Raw genomic sequence first — 19,913 nt, forward strand, 5'->3', positions numbered from 1 at the left:
TGATGATGACTGAAGCCAGACCAGGAAATCAGGGGGTTCTTTATTAAACCATAATTTAAGGATGTTTGGGCTACTGCTAGGAAAACTGAGGGAAGAACTGAGCTCAGGGGAGAGACCTGAAGTATGGTGTAGGAGAAATAAAGGAAGGGGGGGAGTTCCAGGCACTGGGGGTGACCAACACATGGGAGATACTTCAACATAATCTTTTGGAGATGTGCAACCCCTTTCATGGTCATGCTTGGCTTACAGTTCCATTCCTGAGGACAGCCAGGAAAAAACCCATTAATAGCACCGAGTAGTTTCCACCTCCCCAAAGAATGATAGCCCTCTCTGGCTGACCTCTGCAACAGGCTTGTCAGCCAGGAAAGGGCTCCATGCACTCAACCAGCAGCTTACGGTTGTACTCCTTCCCTAGGAGGCATGCTCACCGGAGTCCCCAGATGCCATTCCCAGCAGCCCCATTGCCTAATATGGTACTCTGCCGAGGCATTGTCAGGGGGGCTGGTGGTGGAGAAAGTGTTGCCTCCAGCATGAACCCCTCAGCCTCTTGGGAAAAGGAGGGTTCTTAGCTGGGTTGTAACAATGCTTCTTGAGCTACAGGGGAAAGAGGCTGTTGAAGGTCCGATTATCTCTGGATTGACACCATAATGGCAACTGGGCCTTCTACTAAGCAACTAAAGTTAACTTCTGCCACAGTTTCTAAGACAAAAGGTAATGGTATCTTCTTTGCAGTTCTTTATTTAAGAAGCTGAGAATGTTGCATTTCAGTGGGTTGTGTCATGCTAAATACAGACCTTAGGTTATTCATTGGTTGTGAAACTTGTAAAGCAGCTGGCTATATATAATTCTACACCAAGAAAAGGAATTAACTTAGCAGTCCTTTCTACATGGCTACTCAGAGAGGGTAGTATATTAAGAAGTTAGCAAATAAAGTGAAAGCACAACTGTCCCTTAGATGACATCTCCAGAAATGCTTTCATGCCTCAGACATGTCATAAGATGCATTCAAGATCCAATTTGACATAGGATATGAGCACTTAGAGCCAAGACATTTTTATTTGTGATTTATAACTATACATGTACACATACACTCTTGAAAATCAGCAGGAGATGCAACTTGACCCATTACCAACAATTTTCCATCACTACTCCACATTTGCTATGTTCATTTTTTCAGATAAAATAAGACTTGACTCTCTTGCTATGTATATAGATAACTAGGCTTTCAAAAGTTCCATGAGATCACCCTTGTGCTAAAGTTATGGAATGCTTAACAACTATGTTAAATTGGGACTGTCATTATTTAAAATTTTAATTCCATTTTAGGTCTGGCTACACTGATGTCCAAACAGCAATAAACACAAAAAGTTTTGGCAGGGAACTGTGAAGGTACTTATGTGTGGTGGCCAGTTTTCAAGGGCTCTAAATTCCCACTTCCACTGGCTTCTGTGACAGCAACAAGCATAGAAACTCCCTGACATCATATATATTACTTTTCACATTGGAGTGTAAACATAACAAGGCATGCTGACAGTTCTGAAATGGTCTCCAGGTCCTACTCTACTACTGTGCTGGGAGCAAAGTATTCTGGAGAGGTACAATTCAGACCACTTGAGAGCTATAGGTTTATCAGCAAGCATACTGGGAAAGTGGTCTGGCTGGATAACCCTTCTTTTGCAAGTATGTGCTCATGACCAGTTTGTTTTGGGCAGGGTTAGGAACTCCCAATGCTATTTGAAAATGAGCAGAAGTTAGGGGTTTGTTTGTTTGTTTGTTTGTTTGTTTGTTTGTGTGGTGGTGGTGGGATTTTTTCTTCTTAAGTGAAGGAAATGACCTTGAGCATTAAGTAAGGACTTGTACAAAGTCTAAAGATAGCATTTCACCATTACCAGGCTGGAACATTCACAAGAGGGAGGAGAAACGTCCCCTGCACTAATTTCTCCCTGCAGTTATATTGGTTACAACCTAGCAAAGACTCTGGTCCGAACAGTGAAGGGATTCAGTATCTCACCCAGTCTGACCAGAGGGCTTACTCCTATTTACCTGAAAGGGAAACCAGGACTGTAGCTGCGTCATCATGGATACAGGTATGATATCTGTCTGTGTAACAGCAGCATATTAAAGTGACTTTCATATGTCAAAGAGCACAAGGATGGTCACTTAATGCTTTTTTCACAAAGACCTGTCAACTTGTGTCAGATTTAAGTAGGTGGATTAAGCTTGCGGACATAGCCTCAAGGGATCAGACAAATATAACTACTACGTAGGCATTCCTAAAGTGCTGACTCTGCTAGTCAGACAAAAATAGACAAAATGCTAGTTTGAGGAGAAAGCATAGCTCACCCTGGCCCTTGTGCAGTTGTCATGTGTAAGGATTGTCCCTTATGTGCAGCCCCTATAAGACATGAGTACTGCCTTTGCGGCACATGGCTTTCTTCTGGGGTAGATGTTCCACTAAAATAGGTGGGCAGAGAAAGACCAAGGATGTGGAATAGTTGCTTGACAGACCTCATGCCCAGATCATCACCAGAGAAAAGCAGTAAAGGTCCTTCCTTCCAGTGTTACTTACAAACCCTGCAAAAACAGTCATCTGAAGAGAAGTGGCCCATTTTTTATGGGTCACATCACCCCGGCCAATATAAAGTCAAAGTGACATCAGTAATGCTATTAAAAGACATAGCCTTATCTTTTGGAAGACAGGAACTTGCTCAACAATCTATGGGGATTACCAGACCATGATGAGCATTTCATTGGGAAATTAACAGACCCCAGATTAAACAATCTAGGAAAGAGCAAGCTTGATTTAAAGGCATTTATAGTCAATAAAAGAACTATTAGTGTGTTCAATTTGACCTAAATTGAATGAAATATTATTTTTATCAATAAAGAGCAGAATACTCAGCATTCTGCCAAACCTGTGCACAGCCATGCAGGCAGGGTCTGACAACTGCCTCATGAATCTTCGTCCTTCACTGAGAAATAATCTGATTCAGTGCAACTTCCATGGACAGACAGCTCCCAGTCTGAGCAGAAGAAAGAAACTATAATACCTGCCTTTTTTATGAACATCCATGGACATCTTCTCTGTTACTTTTAAAATAAAGCTACAGAAACTATTCTAAACAGGCTTCATTCCTACAGCCTGAGAGCAAAATTCATTCTGAAGGGCTGCAGTAAATAAACAGCAATGCTCTGGTGGCTGACTGGATGAGTATTATTGTGACCAACAGAACAGTAGGGGCAGACTGATAAATTTGTCTCTGTATTTCTATTTTCTGTTTCCACTCATAATGATGGTATATAACAGATGACACTGACTGTTTCGGCTCACTGTGGCAGTTCCTGGTTAGACATGAAAAGACAGCAACTTTAGGTTAAATACTGTCTCCTGTTGCAACAAAGTGAAGAAATGAGCGTGTTCATTGCAGCTGAAATTATTTTTATATTCCAACATTTAAAAGTGTCATAATCCAGTTGCATCTTCAAACAGGGACTGGAGAAAAGATGAATTTAACAAGGAGTTTGCTTTAAAATTTAGTTTTGCATATCATTAAAATTAAAAACCATTCATAATGAATTTCAGTTTGCAGGAAAAAATCAAAGCCAAGAATTGTAATCAGTCTGAGCATATAAACTCATCTACAGTATTCCTGTTTAGGGAATAATCTAGGTATTTCCAATTATAGAGGATTGTATGGACCAGAGGATGTTAACAAATCGTCATGTAATAAATGCAGAATGTTCCCTGACTTAAGGACTGAATAACTGAATGAGTAATTGGAATAAAAGCCTAGTAATAGTGAATTCTGTGGAATGGATTAGGCTCCAAAGAAGCAGTTTATAGACCCACTCCAGTTGCTGCAGTGTAACTGGTGACTCCAAGTTTGTCTTCACTGCCATCCATAATTATGGAAGTGTATAAAGCAATTGTGGCTTATTTAGTTAGTTTTATTTGCAGTTACTGTTTTTCTAAAATGATGCTATTAAACCAAATCTGATCATATGTAAAGTACTATATCTTTCAAATTTCTTACAAGAACTTTGCTTTTGTATGGGAATTAATCTCTAAAGAACACATGACCATGACCTTGAAAAAAAATTTTTTTTAAATAAAATGTATGTTTACATACCTTTATTCTCCTAACTTTGTGCAAGTAGATTGTTCAGCAAAAGGCTAGGTCATCCATACATTAAGCCCCCCACATTTAATTTCTGGCAGGTAGGAAGCACCCTCATTAGATGGTGCAAGACATCCTTGGTGATCTTGAAGTTGTTTGTGTGTGTGTGTGGTGGTTGGGAACTAGAAGGCTGTCAAGCATTGACAGTATTTAAAATAGATAAATAAAGCTAAAGTTGGTTGTTTTACCTTAGTTGTCAAGATTCCATGCATTCTCAAGCTCATTTTTAACCTACTCAGCCCATGAGGCACCAACGTGGAGTAATTAAATTCCATTAGTGTTTCCATTGTATCTTTCTTCTCTTACTTTATATCAAAGAAATTACTCCATAAAAGATAGCTCCTCAGCACTTGTGCATCTAAGACAATCTCCATCTCACAGATTACAGTCTAGCAGTTGACTACAATTTGAGGGCCACACTTAGTTGAATTTTTTGACTATTTTTTTTCCATTGAGCTTTTCTCAATTGCTGATTTCTAACATATGCCATCACTTAAAAAAACAAACCAAACCCTTTCAGAACTGGAATTTCATTTTGTTATCTGTCCTGCAAAATCTAGTAGGCAAAATTTTGCTGGTTACACTGTCTATATGGCAGAAGTGTTTTACTGAAATGTGTTACGGAGTTTACCAAAGTGACTTGTGTTGATTCACTTTAACATCATAACTGTACCTTTATGAGAAGATTCTGTCAGCACAGCTGTACCTTTAAAGCCATTGAAAAATTCTCCAGGCCTGATTCTTTTTGTAACTATATTGATTTATCTTTTATTCCACATCTTGGTGTGTTAAATTTTATTACCATGTTTGGAAATAAAACCATTTTGTCTTGAATTATCATTGCAAAACTTATAAAATGCAACCCCAAGTGTCACTGAAGAAATTCCCAATAGGGATTTTTCTCATAATATTTGCATAGTCAAAACTTTGGAAATTCTACCCAGAGTCAATTTCTTCCTACAAATGGTAGCTCAAAGATAGAAAGTCTCAAACTTTCCTGTATTGTGGCACCATCTCAGTTTACATACCACTAATTCAATGTAAATCTGAAATTATTCCTTGCTCCTGGAATTCTACATTCCTTATCTGGTTCTCAGTCATGTGAGCTCTTCTTTAATGTCACTTCACATCAGGTGCTACATGGTTCTGACTCCAGCCAAACAGGGGAGGGAGAAAACTGGCTTTGTAAATATTGCCAACCAGACTTATGACTGAAGGATAGAAATGATGTTCTTGTTTTTACATTGCAAAATCTACAACAAAATAATTCCAAAATACCTGATCTGGACTTCTCAACCTCATAGCTTTATCTCTCAAGTTTCATACCTGAATGTTCCAGCTCTGCTTAGTGTAGCAGTTACCACAGATTTCTGCCTTCTGCTGCATTAAAAATAAAAGGGCTGTAGGTGTGGTAGAAGGTCTGCAGGGTCAATCCCACTACACTATAGTTCAGCTGTGAGCATTCACTCTGCCTTTTCTTAATGGTATAAGTTAAAAAGGTCCCACTAATGTCTGTGGGATGGACCACCTATCACCACCACCCACCTGAACCCAATGCTCTGCCGTGAGCCTGTTGCTGCCCTGTACAGGGTGCTGCTGGCTGAGGGTGCTGTCCCAGCAGGCAGCCAGGTCTCCCAGCCCTTCAGGTATCTGATCTCCAGGAAGAAGGAAGGAGTCAGAGCAGGTCTGATTGTTGTCCTCAGCCTGAAAGTTAGTGGTCTGGCTCACAGGTCTACGTTCAGTGATCTGTATTTTCATACTTGTGGGGGCCATAGAGAGCCAGTTTTTGTTAGTTCTGATGTTCATTAAACGTTGCAAGTGCATTAAATTGGCTACAAGATTTTTTTTTGGCAGCCCATGCTAATGAGAAGTCAAGCTTTCCAAATGACTCACAGCCCAGCCAAATGAAATTCTTGTTTTAAATAACCTGAAACTTTAATCTTTGTTATGTATTTACTGAAATCAATTAACTCATGCAAAAAGTTTGATCCCATGTAAAAATGTATGGTAATATATAGACTTTATTCTCAGTTTCCTGCCCTTCCTTGCAATACTTTTTCCCTGGAAGTAAATGTTTTTACTTAGTTCAAGTGATTCCCTAGGGAAAAATGAAAGCTAGAGACAACACTGTAGGATACCATCGGTAGCAGTACACTAAGTAATGTTAACTCCCTTTCTGAAAGCTAATTAAGTGGACCAGATTATTGCGTTAAAAACTTCGTGAAACAAAGAACTGCTGCTCAGGAATGACATTTATTCCTCAGTTTTAACAATATATTTTCAATGACAGTTGCACTTCTAATTATAGCATAAAAGTCAGCAATAAAGTTGAAAGGGCAATTATTTCAAGGGATGAGTACTTCATGAGTAAAGAACTTCCTTTCAGATTGTTCAGATAATTTCCAAACCAGCTCAGGAAGCATTTTCCTAATTTAGAAAAATATCTTCACTCTTGCTCAACCCAGATCACAACACTGTTGTTTTGCTGAGCTATCCTGAAATATTTCACTCGATCAAGAAAATCAGTTGCAGCTCTGTTTTATGGAAATCGCATTATGGACCCGATGGCCTGCATAACTGGCATGAGTTCCACGAATGACTCCACCTCCTGTTGTTTAGTGCTTGCAGCTCAGTCCCAAGAGTGATTATGTGCAGATAGTGGAAATCATTACCCTTAGAGAGCTCGATTCCTAGGGGAATATTAGGGCATCAGCATAAAGCTGAATTCATGTAATTGAACTTACCTCAACAAATTACAAGGCAAAATTTTAGATGTGCTGAGAAGTTTCGTCTTAACAAAATCTTACACCAAAACATTTCAACGATTTAAAACAAAAACCTGCTGGTATTCTCATTCCATAGTTGGTGAAAGGTCAACTTTTCTTTGAGAGCCAGGGACAAACTAAACATGAGCTTGTTGAGGTTTCTCCAGGACTGAATTTATCAGCTTGTTATCAGCTCTTTGTCAAAGTAGTATGTGCTACAACTGTGCCTAAACACTTTCATGTCTGTGTCCAAATACCAAATAAGAAAAGCATTTGCCTCAAGTCTATTTGACAGTGGGTGACAGATAATTTGATACTCTGTGATCTTTTCAAGAAGGAAGAGTCTTCTCAGCCTGCCTTCAGATAAGCGCAGTCTCCTGTCATCTGCACTTCAGTACTGAGCCTCCTCTTGAGAGACAATGTTTTACAGAATGGGACTGTAAGGAGGAACCCTGACACAGGGCTGTCAGGCTTGTAAGGTGATCAGAGATTGTTTCAAGTTGCTCATCACTAATAATCTGTTACATATGTTAACCTGAATTCTTTGGCCAGTGATAGTTTTCAGTCATCATGCTTGTGGAAAATAACTTGCTCAAGATGAACATGAGGGTAGTAACAGCCACTTTCTTGGTTTACTAATGACAACTCATACCTAAGGACCAAAAAATTCAGGGGCTGTTACTTTCAGTGAATGAGTGCTGATGTTCCAGTACCTGCCAACCAAAGATGAATTGTAATTAAGTCAAGAGATGGATTTAAAAAGATCTCCAAATATAACTGGCAATGCAGGAAAGCTTTGTATCAGGGTTGCAGTACTGCTGACACTGAAGAAATCTAAAACTCAGAAAATCTCTAAAACTCAGAAACTTACTTATTTAATGGGAATTCTCTGTACTAACTTCAGGAATTTTTTTGGGTGGGGTTTTGGGGGGTTTGTTTGTTTGGGGTTTTTTGGTAAACTTATTTGCCTATAAATATTTTTTTTTGCTTGGGTGCCTGGAATTCCACAGTGTATCTGAAAAACTTTAGGAGTATTTTGCACATGTGGATATAAAGGACTTTTTCTGTAGGTAAGAATTTAGGAGACCCAAGGTCCCAGAGGCCTATGGCACTAGGCCAATCCTTGGTGGATCGTGCAGCAATATGTACATGAAAGTCACGTATGTCCACTTGTGGGTGTCAGGCATATGAAACTACATAGATCCCTCTGTGTTAATGGTATTATATCTTCTACCTCTCATTCTGCAGCGATGACTGTGAGAATTATAAGACTTCACTTTAAAAAAATCACTTAACTTTGCCTTTAGGGAAAAAATGGTGGCAGGATGTTTGCAGACGAACTGTGAGCATTCAGATCGGTAAATCAGTAAGTGATATGCATAAAATTAAGCTCTTACACAGAATGACAGCAAAATGCATTTGAGATGCTGCTGTGAATAACCCTCACAGCTCACTTAATATAATTTCTGCCAAGCTAAAATGCTATTGGGTGAAAGAGAAACCTTCATTGCAAAACATGGAAATCCAAAACAAGGGCAAAGAAAAAGGGGCAGAGGACAGAGGTCAGATTTCCCCTTTAAAAATAGGGCTAAGGAAAGCTTAGATGAAAGATTAGTAAGGCTGGAGGGAATGCCATGGAAAAAATGTCACCAGGCATCTGACCCTCTGTGCCTTCACTGCAGTCTGCATCTGTGGAGGAGTGGCAGCCACAGCCTCTGATGGTATTACGCCCCTCTTTGGGTCTAAAATAAAGTTTTTGGCCTAGATACTATGTTCTTATAAAAACAGAAGCTACTGAATGAGCTACAGTGTGTGTCTGTATATCTCTATGTACATGATTATCCCAGCACGAGACTCAGAAGCTATCACTCACTGAATTACTCCATCTCCATGGGAGTGACTGTTCTTAGATACCTATAGCCACAGATTTCTCCACATCACCAGGTATAAGTATTTTCTGTAATTTTTGTTAGGAACCATGCTTTAGTAGTACCGAAACTAATAAAGCTGTTGAAAAGGGGTGGAAATGCAATGCTGTGTACATTCAGATGTGCAAATGGTTTGAAAAGTTTAATTTCAGGCCAGAAAAGAGTGAAAGGCTCTACCACACTAGCACAATCAGCTCAGACTGGTAAGAGGACAGTTTTCTTTCTTCTAGAACAATTGGAACTGGTGCTCAGGGACATAATTTGTGCATTTCTCTTGCACAGAAAAGATCTTGCATCAGGAAGTTAAGAAAAGGAACACAAAAATACCCAAAGGTTGGAATTCAAGAGCTGTTCAACAACCATTTCTTACTGCTCTTTCTAGTCCACTAGCACAGTGGAGTAGGTGATTATCAAGGAGTAATGCCTGTCCCATAAACTGAACTGGTAAGCTTTTCTTTTGGGATCTCCTTCAGCTTTAGCTGCATCCATATTTGGTTTAACTTCAGGCCTTTGAGAGAACACAAAATTTGGAATGGGCTTTCGGATTGGCTTTGCATGCTGGCTGAGATAAGCATGTCTCCACTTCAAGAAAAAAAGTAACCCTTCGAGCTGGTTTGTGAGTTGCTTTTGCTCAGCCACCACCTAACGTGTTCTATCCAGTCGGTTCAAATAACAAGTGGAGCCAATGTCTCTGCAATTTAAGTTGATGGACACAGAGGTAAGATTTAGAAACATAAATTTGTATAAAAAGGGAATCTTTGTGTCTGTAGCATTTATGACCAAAATTAGGAAGTTATTCTGAGCCTGCAAAGTTGTGATGAGTGTGTATTTTAATATAGATCCCTTTCAGGAAGCATCATGGTATTGCTGCACAACGCTCTCAGATGCTCACTAAAACCACCATTTGATCCTACGGAGAATTAAATTAGAACAGAGCTTTTTGTAATAATCACCTGATCAAAATAACTTGCTGGAGCCATCACATATAAGGACAACTATCCTAAGAAGTAGATCACATGCTATTTTCAATTAGTAATAGGGCGAGGGGATAGCAAATTATGTAAGGAGTATTTCCTAATCTCCAGGGAAGGGAAAGGAATGCCTCTTGAACATGTTCCATTGCTGTAAGATACAGCAGGACTCCCTTCTTACTGCACAGTCTGTACACTTTTGTCCACATGAAGATGGAACACAGGGGAGCCTCTAAATTGGTGGCATGAGTCACCCAGCCATGCTCCCATATCCTGGTACTGCAGGTCTCTGCATGGAAGTCACATGTGCAAGTTGTCGTATTCATGAGGGTCTTTCCTGAAACAAACAACTTTACTCCAGGGTGGAGCATGGGGCAATTTCTAGGATGGTGAACTTTTTTTGAATTTCAGAACTTTAATGAGACTGCTCCATATTTGACCTTTTGTTGAACAACCCTCCAGCACTACTCCAGGTGGCCTAATGTCCTGAATTGAACCCCATCTAGCACTGCCAGAGAGCAGGGCATGCAACATCTCAGTATTACGACATCTAACACCATCACTGCTAACTGTAGTACAGGACACAGATTATTTTGGAATTTTGAAATGAAAAGATAATAAAGACACTTGGCCAAGCAGTGAAGGACTGCAGGTGTGATTGGTCTTCTTCAGAAGAGACAGTTATAAGCTGCATGATGTAAGATATCCTGCATTGCTTAGCCTAGGTCCCACTGGCTGCTCTGTGGAGATGCCATTAGCAATACAGACATAGGTAACGGGGAGGGAAGCCAAAGAGAAAACATTCTTTTTTGTGAATGTTGCGATCTCTGAATGAAATCTACCTTCATATTTCTTAAATACACAGTAACTTTCTTTCCCTCCCTACAGCATCGCAGGAAACAGAGAAGATTGACTGAAAATTTTACCAAAATATTCTTGCTAGAACAGCTTGTCAGAACATAAAATCCTGTTAGACCCAGAGCTGGATTTTTACTTGAATTTGCTCTTTTCTTCAACCATCTTCATCTTTGCTGAACCACCAGCTAGGTCAGTGAGATCTAGGAGCTAAAACCACACCTGGCAAATTAGGAAGAAAAAATTCCATAAATAGGAATTCATGGAGATTCCCAAATCTATATGGGGGGAGGTAACACTCTGTAGAATAATCAGAAATGCTTTATTATTTATATTTAAGTGTTTGTTACTCAATAGCTACAAGTGTCTTTGATGCAACCAGTCATTCATCTCATAGCATAAAGCTGTTGGAGGCAGTGAAAGCCAACTAGGGTAGAAAGGAATAAGAAGAATTAACATTGATTTGAACAGGAAGGCAACTTTCTGTTTCCTCTCATTGACGCAAAAAAAGAAATTTAATTTTCAGTTGATTTAAACACTCAGCCATGGAAGACAATATATTGACTCTTTCTTACAAAAAATAAAGCAAGTAAAACCAGCTGGATTTTAAAAAGGCAGCAGCACCTTTTCTCTCTTTTTAATTTTTATTGGTGCATTCAGCAAATTACGGAAGGGATGCACTCTCCTCTGCTCAGGGGAATGTGGGCCAAATGTACTGTCTGATTTATTGAGAGAGAGCATCTGAGTAATGCATGCAAATAATGCTGGAATGGAACTCTCCCCTTGTCTTTTATAAAACTATCCTTTGCAGAAAATCCTCGTGTTTATTCAAATACCAATTGAATAAATTACAGAGAATAACTCTGCAGCCTTACTTGTTTAGGTACTTAGAAAAAGGAAGGCACATTAATATGCCTATGGTGTGAGCTCAGAGTCCAAGATACCATTATAATCAATGGAATTAGATCTTTATTCACCATAAAATAGCTGCTTATGGCATGATTCATTTTCTTAAACATAGGTGATCAATGACATTCAGATGCAGCACCATACCCTTCTGGTATCTAGCTGCTACTCCAGACTGTTGCAGATCTCCTGTATATCCTGAGTCATATCTGCCAGCCCAAAATGGCTACTCAGTGTAACCTAAAGCATCTCATATGGCAGTAGGCATCTATGTTTGGGCAATTTCTGGCTGGTCAGCTGAGCAGCAGTCTGGGCTCCACTGACTGTAATGACCTGCTGTCCATAACTCCAGTGCGAGTGGGGACACCTAGCTTCCTTGCACACACTTCCATTTGGGTATCTGGTTCCTAACCCAGATATCTTCTGTGTCAACATAAAGAACCTTACAATCTTTGTATGGCTGCAGACCTAGGAATATTTTCCATGAACAAACACAGGCATTCATGTCAGATCATTTCTCTGTTCCCTAATCCTTAAAACACCAACAAGTGTTCAAAGCAAAAGCATAAAATCTGCTGGTGGTCATAACACACATCAAACTCTCCTAGTGAATGATAGAAAAATGGCTTCAAATATTTGTTCCCTAACAGCATAGAAAAGAGAAATCTTTTGTTGGAGTCTTCAGAAGTTGCACTTGTGACTGAGAGCAGAGAGAAAGGACTGGATGGGAAGAGAAGGGGCTGCTTGTCAGCCCTGCAATTCTCAGACTCAAGAGCCAAAGCTGCTTGCAGTGGGACTGAGGAAACTCTAATTACAACTGAAGTGAATTATATTATCAATTTTTCTTCTCCTTTATTTTACAGATTTTTGCATTCAGTGCAAAGCCACATCAGTGTCTAGATGGGAACAACCTTTTTTCCTTGCTCTAGAGCAATTATAAAATTAGGGCCTCTAATTTAGTGGATTCTCTGCATTTTCCCTGATTGACGAGTCTAGTGTTTGGCACTATCCCAAGGGAAATTTCCACAGGTAATTTTTTTTCAAACTTGATCTGCTCTTGTCCAGGAACTCTCCGGATATCCGCCTATGAAACATGAAGCATTTTGTACAACGTATTTTCCAAGGACAACAGTGTGCATGGAGCTGCTAATGTTTTGATAACTGAAGCGTCTCCGGATTTCTCTACTGTGTTTTTTCTATGCAACCACAGACCTTCCAGTCTTGTTTGGTATTCTCTGAAATTAATATGAAGGAACTCATCCAGTTTTTCATGGAACAGAAGAGTACTGTAGCATGGCTGTTTTTTTTAAACCTCTCTTAAAGTGATATATTTAGGAGGTATGAGGGGAAAGAACTGGACAGTCCTTTATTTATCTTCCTAACAGGTGCAGCATAGGGAGGCACAAAGGCAGCATTTGCTAATTTCAGTTTTGCCAAGTACAAAGCACCCTCTGGACTGCTAAATGACCGTTCCCTGCTTTCCTCCTAAACTCAATGAGTTTTTTTATTTTAGTGTGACAATACTAAATACTGTTCCTGTGCAGAGATGTGCCACTTTTTGTGCAAGGTGGATGAGCTTTTCAACTTAAGTAAGAACAACAGTAATCCAGATCTTGCATTATCCTCCTACACTAGTATTAAAATAAAACCAATGAATGAAAAAAAAACAAACAATGTAGTTCTTCCAGCTTACACCATAATAAAAAAATCCATAAAGACTCCCATATAAAACAAGCTTGGTGATTTTTCTTTGCTAGTGGGGGATCTTTTCAATCAAATTAATTTTTTTGGAAAAGTGATCTTAAACTGAGGAGCAGTGGAGGTGGAAGGTCAAAGAATAAATCTGAGATGCTCTGGTATCTCCAAAGGAAGTGTGGGAGCAAAGACCATCTAAGAACAACCCAATTCCCAGCCTGCAACAAGATCTGTGCTCTATAGGGCTCAGGAAAGGAGCTGGGCCCACCCTAACGGATCTAATTACTAGAGTTAGGCGTAAGTTTGCTTTCCGTTTGTGAGGGCTTTAAATTTATTAGCTAGAGGTGATGAAGAGAAACTTTCTAAAGCATTGAGAGGGAAAATAAGATAAGGGGTTAGGGTTTCCTCCTCCCCTCACCCACCAAAACTCATTTACCTGTGGCTTTAATATAGTGCTTGCAGATGATATATATGGGCCTGACTTTGAGTGTAGTTTGGCTCCAGGACAGAAGGTAGTTAGAAGTAACAGGAATGCATTTTATGGTCAGTCCTGCCACACAGGGAAATGGTGATGGCAGAAGATGGATGTCTGTATGCTCTTCTTTTGCCTCACTGAAGCAAGTATCTACACAGCAAGGACATCAGCTGCACTACCCAGTTTGGTGCCATAATAAAACGATTATACAGGTCCAGTCTTCCTCATGGAAAGCACTAAGCAACGTTATACAAAGTCCTTGAATTTTCAGGAAAACTTTCCATCCAGTGTTTATTTCGACACAAGCCAAATCCGTATACCCAAGCAGAATTTACATTTAACTTCTTTTTCACCTCTGAAAAATGCCTAACCTTGAAAAATATGATATTAAAAGAAATCTGACTTTAATCAAGTTTTACCTGACCTTGGTACTGAGGTTGATTTCCCACAGGAATGTTGCTCTATATGTCTACATATATGATTTATATGACGAGCTGACTTGTTTGAGAGTGCCTATTATCTTGGTACAACAGACTGCAGCATTGTTCCAAATATTATACATAATATAATAAAACCAGTTATGTTCAAAAGCCAGTAGAAGTAAAGGCTGTTTCAGCTGGGCTTCTACTCAAAGAACAGTGTTACCTTACATCCAGAGCAGCCTCTTCTGACATGTCTGTTTACCTCCTTTCACAAACCGCTTAATATTTTAGAGATTGTCCTTCAAAGAGACAATACATGCACATAGTTCTCTTCATAACTTTTAGATCTATGCTTTTTTTAAATAAAAAAGAATGTTTCACTAAAAGACTGCTTAAAGCAGACATAACGATTTTTAATTTCTATCCCTTGTCAATATGTGGATGCTCCAGGCAGTATTCAAGGAGACCTTGCAAACAGTTCATAAATGCTTTGGCTTAAAATTTGGAGTGGTCACTTAACTCATGGACATTAGTTATTTCCCAGATTGGGGAGAATAAATAAGGCAAATTCACAAAGCTGCCCACTGGGGACTGACTTGCACCTGTCCCTGTGGGATGATGCCCGCAAATAGTTTGAAACCATTGCTCTTGAGAGACTTGGCACTTTTACAAAAGCATATCCAAATGCCGTGGCCTGTGACAGTTTAAAAGGGCATCTAATTAATGGCTATCTCTTATTATGAATATTGGTTAAAGGAAAGGGGGGAGCGGAAAGATTGACTAAGTGGTTACAATAAATTACAGGAAGCAATTATATGAGGGAAGGGGTTTTTTTAATTAGTCACTGGGAAAATTAAAGACCGTTACATTTAAATGCTCTGGTAAAGGTCTTTGGCATCATAGTCCTATCCTAGCCATCCGCTGGGATCAGTTAACCCATTGGAGTGAACTTCAGCTTAAGAAATTGAAATTTTGAACAGGCTAACACAAAACTATCTTACAACAGCGTGACCATATACTCTAAGGAAGCCATAGCTGATGTAATATGTAGGACTTTGACTTTTTAGGAGTACAATAAAGGCCTTAAATCATTAGTCATAGAAGCCTGTTTCTACAGTGAGAAATTCCATCAGGCTAAAGTACTCCAGAAACCTTCTCAAAGCTGAGCAGTGCGTTTAATTTGGTGATCCTATTTGTTAAGAGTGCATTGTGAGGCTACACTCTCACCAAGTCAGGAAATTTCTCACTTTGTTAATCTAATAATCTTAAAATAGCTCAAAGAGCATTTGGTCTACCAAAAAAAAAAAAAAAAAAAAAAAAAGCCTGGGAGCTTCCTACAGCACTGCCTCTGAATAATCTAACCATGTGCTTCAGAGACTGCAGTGACAAAGAAATGCAGAGATGAGATTTTCTTAACATTCAAGTATTAGCCAGTTTCTGATTTCTCTCCTGCTTGCTTTTGTGTATGCTGTATTTAACTGTCAAGGCCTATGAGAATAAGGAGTATGAGATCATTCATGTAGACTGCTTTTCTTGGAAATGTCAAAAAAATACTGCTTAGATGCCCATGGGACACAGAAACCTTATGCCTCTTTTTTTTCTCTGTTTTCTCCTGTGGTCTACTAACAAGTTCCTCAAAGTTTTCTCAGAGAGTCCTTCCAGTGGTACCTTCCAGAGTGTAGTCAGTCCAAGGTTTACCTTCATTAATTAATTGCCTTTGATCCTTGACACCTTGGAAATTACCTTTAAAACAGGCATTTGATAGACACATGAAGTTCTGAATTCTTACCAGTAGAGCTAATACAATTAGTAGCAGTGGTATTGTACTATTATTGGTACCAAATACTCCTGCCACTAATATAGCAAGTGCTTGTGCTTACTATAGATATACTGCCACCAGCTCAGGTGAGTTCATGATCAGCAAATAACCTTTAGGAAGTAGCTAATCTCCTAAGTACAGTAAGATAAACTTGTTACTACTCTGATCTACTGGCTGCAAATAAGCTGGGTGCCCTAAGGAACAACCACTGTATAACCTGTATGCATCACTTTTTTCAGAGCTCATTACTGCTTGTGAACTCTAAGTCTTCCAGGATGGAAGGCTTCAATATATCTTTATATGTTCCTGAATATTGACACATCAAAAATCACATTTATTCCAATCTCAATATAATGTTGTTTGGAGTTGCTAAACTTATTTTGTAACACAAGCACCGAGCTGCATTTTTAATCACTGCATCATAAAGACATCTTTGAAGCAGTCTAGTCTTAAACAGACTAATAACCTTTAGAAGCATCTGCCTCCTAAAAATTTTCTACAAAGCACATATCTTTTGAAAATGCAGAAATATTTTAGGCTTTTTTTTTTTTTTTAGTTGGCAGCCGCAGAATGCATTCTGATTAAACTGTGTAATATCCAGTCAAATAACAGATCAAATAAAAAGGACACTTAATACATGTGTAAATCATTTGAATTACAAATAAGACACTCTAGAAGGGGCTTGGCTCTAAGTTTGATACAGAGGATTAGGCTCTAGTATTAATACGTGCACTTGGTGTAGCTATTTTCAGAAGGATACTTCATCCATCATTGTCCTCAAGCATTAAGGAGGGCCAGTAAGTAAAATGATCGCACTGGTCTGTCAACACTACTTGCTTAAGAATCAGTCTTCCAAAAAATTTAGTTTTCATATGCCCCCAACCCAACAAGGTGCTGAAACTGCCTGACACTCCTGACAGTTGCTCTGCTCTTGCCTTCTACAAAACCAGAAGATATTTCAAAAATATTTTTAAAGTAAAGCAAACTATATTGATAGGTCAGTGTTAAATCAAATCTACTTGTTCATACTACACACACGGGCCTATCAGATCTTTCTGAATCAATGGGAAATCAATGCTATTTAATGACTACTATGCTTTCCATAAGATTATCTTTAAGACTGAACTCATTTTTGCATTTCAGAATGCACTAGACATACACATACTACCTCTGTATGCCTCTTGTTTGCCAACACATGCAAAGCACATACAGTATGCACATTTATAGCTTTGCAGAAGCTATGGATATTGTCAATGCTAAACAATCATCATTAAAAAATCTTACCCAAACATCTAAATTTGAAAGAAAAATAAAAAAGGGATATAGAATTAATGCAAATACAAGAAGTTTAATTAGCTTAAATTTTCAAAATAGTAAAAATTAAATGTTAGCTATTAAAACGCTGTGAATTAATAGACCCTGAAGATTTTATGCCTGTTTGGGCAGCTTCCAACAGAAAATCCTGTAACTTGCCAGCAGACTACATACTCAGTCTCTTTGCTGTGAATTTCATAGTACCACAAAAGGGGACAGTGTTACTGCCTTTAATTATCCATCTGAAAGATCAAATCATAATTTCTGCAGTGTGGAAAATGTATCATTCCTGTTTGATGAGTACAGAAAAACATACTACATTCTTCACATTCACATTTAGACATATAGAATATAGTTTCATCTGAACCTTAAAGCTGAACACATCCTTTCTACATAATAACTTATATAACTTTATGAAAGACCTATCAGCATGCTGATGTTTATTCTCTGTTTTACAGAGTCAAAAATCCCACAGTCTTTAAAAAAAAAGTGAATACAGCATTTGCCAAACCAAGTAGTTTCTCAATATCTCTGCAAAGCCTTTGTTTATTGTCTAAAATATTTGGAGGCCAAAACCTTTCTGTGCTATACCCTTACCTGAAAGTAATTTCTTAGTTTAAAAGGATCGTTAATGTGTAATGATACAACGATGTTACATGGTTTATCACTCTTAGATATTACTTGTTGCTAAAATATGCAAGATTGTCTAAAAGGCGTTTTGTGCGTGTGTGTGTACTTGTAATTCCTGTAGTTACAAAGTTTTCAGGCAATATTTGTTATCCTTACCATCTTTCTTGGTGGGCTCCGGCATTGTTGCAAGAGTTCTTTATTCCCAGTGAGTTTCAGCCTTTCAGATGCAGTAAGTAGTAGCCCCAAGTCCAGCTGAGTGAGTGTGCAAATCAGTATGACAAGCAGAGGGTAAGAAGAATTCCTCTGCTTTATATACTGGGACTGAGATATCAATCAAAATAGCACCTCCTCTCTTTTCAATGCAAACACTTTGAAAATTGACAGTTATGGGAACCCCTCTCACATCTGTTGTCTGCAGCCTCTGCTCCCTTGGCTTTTGGAAGGAATCTCTGCTGCATTGCATGGGGCTGATGAGTACATCTATAACTTTCTAAATTGAGCCACACTGCTCGCGCTCTGTGTCTCTCTCTGTAACACGCAGACACGCATACACACGCAGAGAGGGCTTGAAAAAGTGTTTGCCACACTATTAAAGAGTGCTTCCTGCCTGCAGAATTTATAGAAACCACCTGTATACATTCCTGCCTTTTCCCACAACACAAAAGGGATAAATAAGTACAGGCAGCATGTCTGCAGGGAAACTTCATTTCCTTCCTTTAAGAGGAAGGGGTATGCAAAGATGGAGTGAGAAGTAAAGTACTTTGCAATATTAATGAAGAAAAACAGATTCTTGTGTTCCTGTTTGGAGCAATGAAGACACTCTGTATTGCCCTTCCATTTACATTTGCCACACCTTCTTGGGTCCTTTCTCTGTAGCAATCCTCATTTTGGCTTCAGTACACTCTAGTGTTCCTTTCAGCACTGCTACCTCATTAACTGGAGAGGTCACTGCTGAAAGATGGGATATTCTCTTTTCCACTCATCCAGGAGATGCAACACTCCTTGCCTTTGCCAAGCCAGGAAACCAGACAGTAGGAATGGAAATCCTATCTGTAGCACACGCACTGAGCCACTAAACTAAGCCACTGGGCTGCCCTCCTCTTAAACTCCTACTTAAACTAAGAATATGTAGGCAATGAAATGCAGGTCAAGATAATTATGGCATACTAGGGTTTTATTTTCTTATGCTCTTTTAGGATTTTGAAACAAAACTGTAGTGATTAATGCAATAGATGAAGTGGTCCTCAAGGGTTTCATGCTATTAAAACACTTGTTCATATCATTATTACATATCAATAAGAACTGGGCTACTAGACGGACTGTTCAGTGTCTAAATACACTCAACTTCTATAGAAAACATATTTTATGTCTTTGAATGGAAGTTAAAGATGGTGTAGTCGACATGCACCTGTTTATCCTGTAGTCAATGCAAGATTGCTTCATCTACAATCTGTTGCTTTCTGGCTATTTATCCATTTAACTGACAACTTTTCAGGGATGGGCATTTCATTCCTTTTTTTAAGAGACCAGACTATCACCTGGCTTTTTCTGCTCTTCTCATTGTGATGTTTTATTACTTGGCTGATTCACATACTTATAAAGTATAGAGAAAGACAAGACCCCTGCCTAAAAATACGTAAACAAGGAATACGAAAGCAATTTTCTCCCTTTGTTTCATATCACCATCTATGTAAACCTCATTATATCACTGAAATAATTCCTGCCCTCGGAAAGCAAACAGTAACTGGGGATTCTGGCCGTCTGTGTATGAGCATGGTGGCAGTGGGGAATCAATGCATGAACAGACCTAATAACATTGAGGAGATGTTTTTCTTGTTCTCCTTTCTTCTACTCGCATCCAGGTACCAAATGCTGTGATGGCTGGAACCAGAGGGGGATGACGAGCAACTGTTGATTGTCTCCAGCATGGAGATGTGGCCCTTTGCAAGATGTCA

At 39.0% G+C, this 19,913-nt stretch overlaps 1 protein-coding gene across 5 annotated transcripts in view; it reads right to left on the reverse strand.

Moving 5' to 3' along the window:
* Nucleotides 1–18,231, reverse strand: part of MYBPC1 (myosin binding protein C1) — a 79,451-nt gene extending 61,220 nt beyond the window's left edge. For all 5 annotated transcript variants that reach the window (XM_084264152.1, XM_084264153.1, XM_084264154.1 and 2 more), the window contains exon 1: nt 18,115–18,231. In XM_084264152.1, the coding sequence (XP_084120278.1) occupies nt 18,115–18,139 (25 nt within the window). In that variant the 5' untranslated portion in view covers nt 18,140–18,231. The remainder of the gene's footprint in view (nt 1–18,114) is intronic.
* Between the last annotated feature and the right edge of the window lie 1,682 nt (nt 18,232–19,913).

Source organism: Gallinula chloropus (assembly GCF_964237585.1).
Source record: "Gallinula chloropus genome assembly, chromosome: 1".
Lineage (NCBI taxonomy): Eukaryota > Metazoa > Chordata > Aves > Gruiformes > Rallidae > Gallinula > Gallinula chloropus.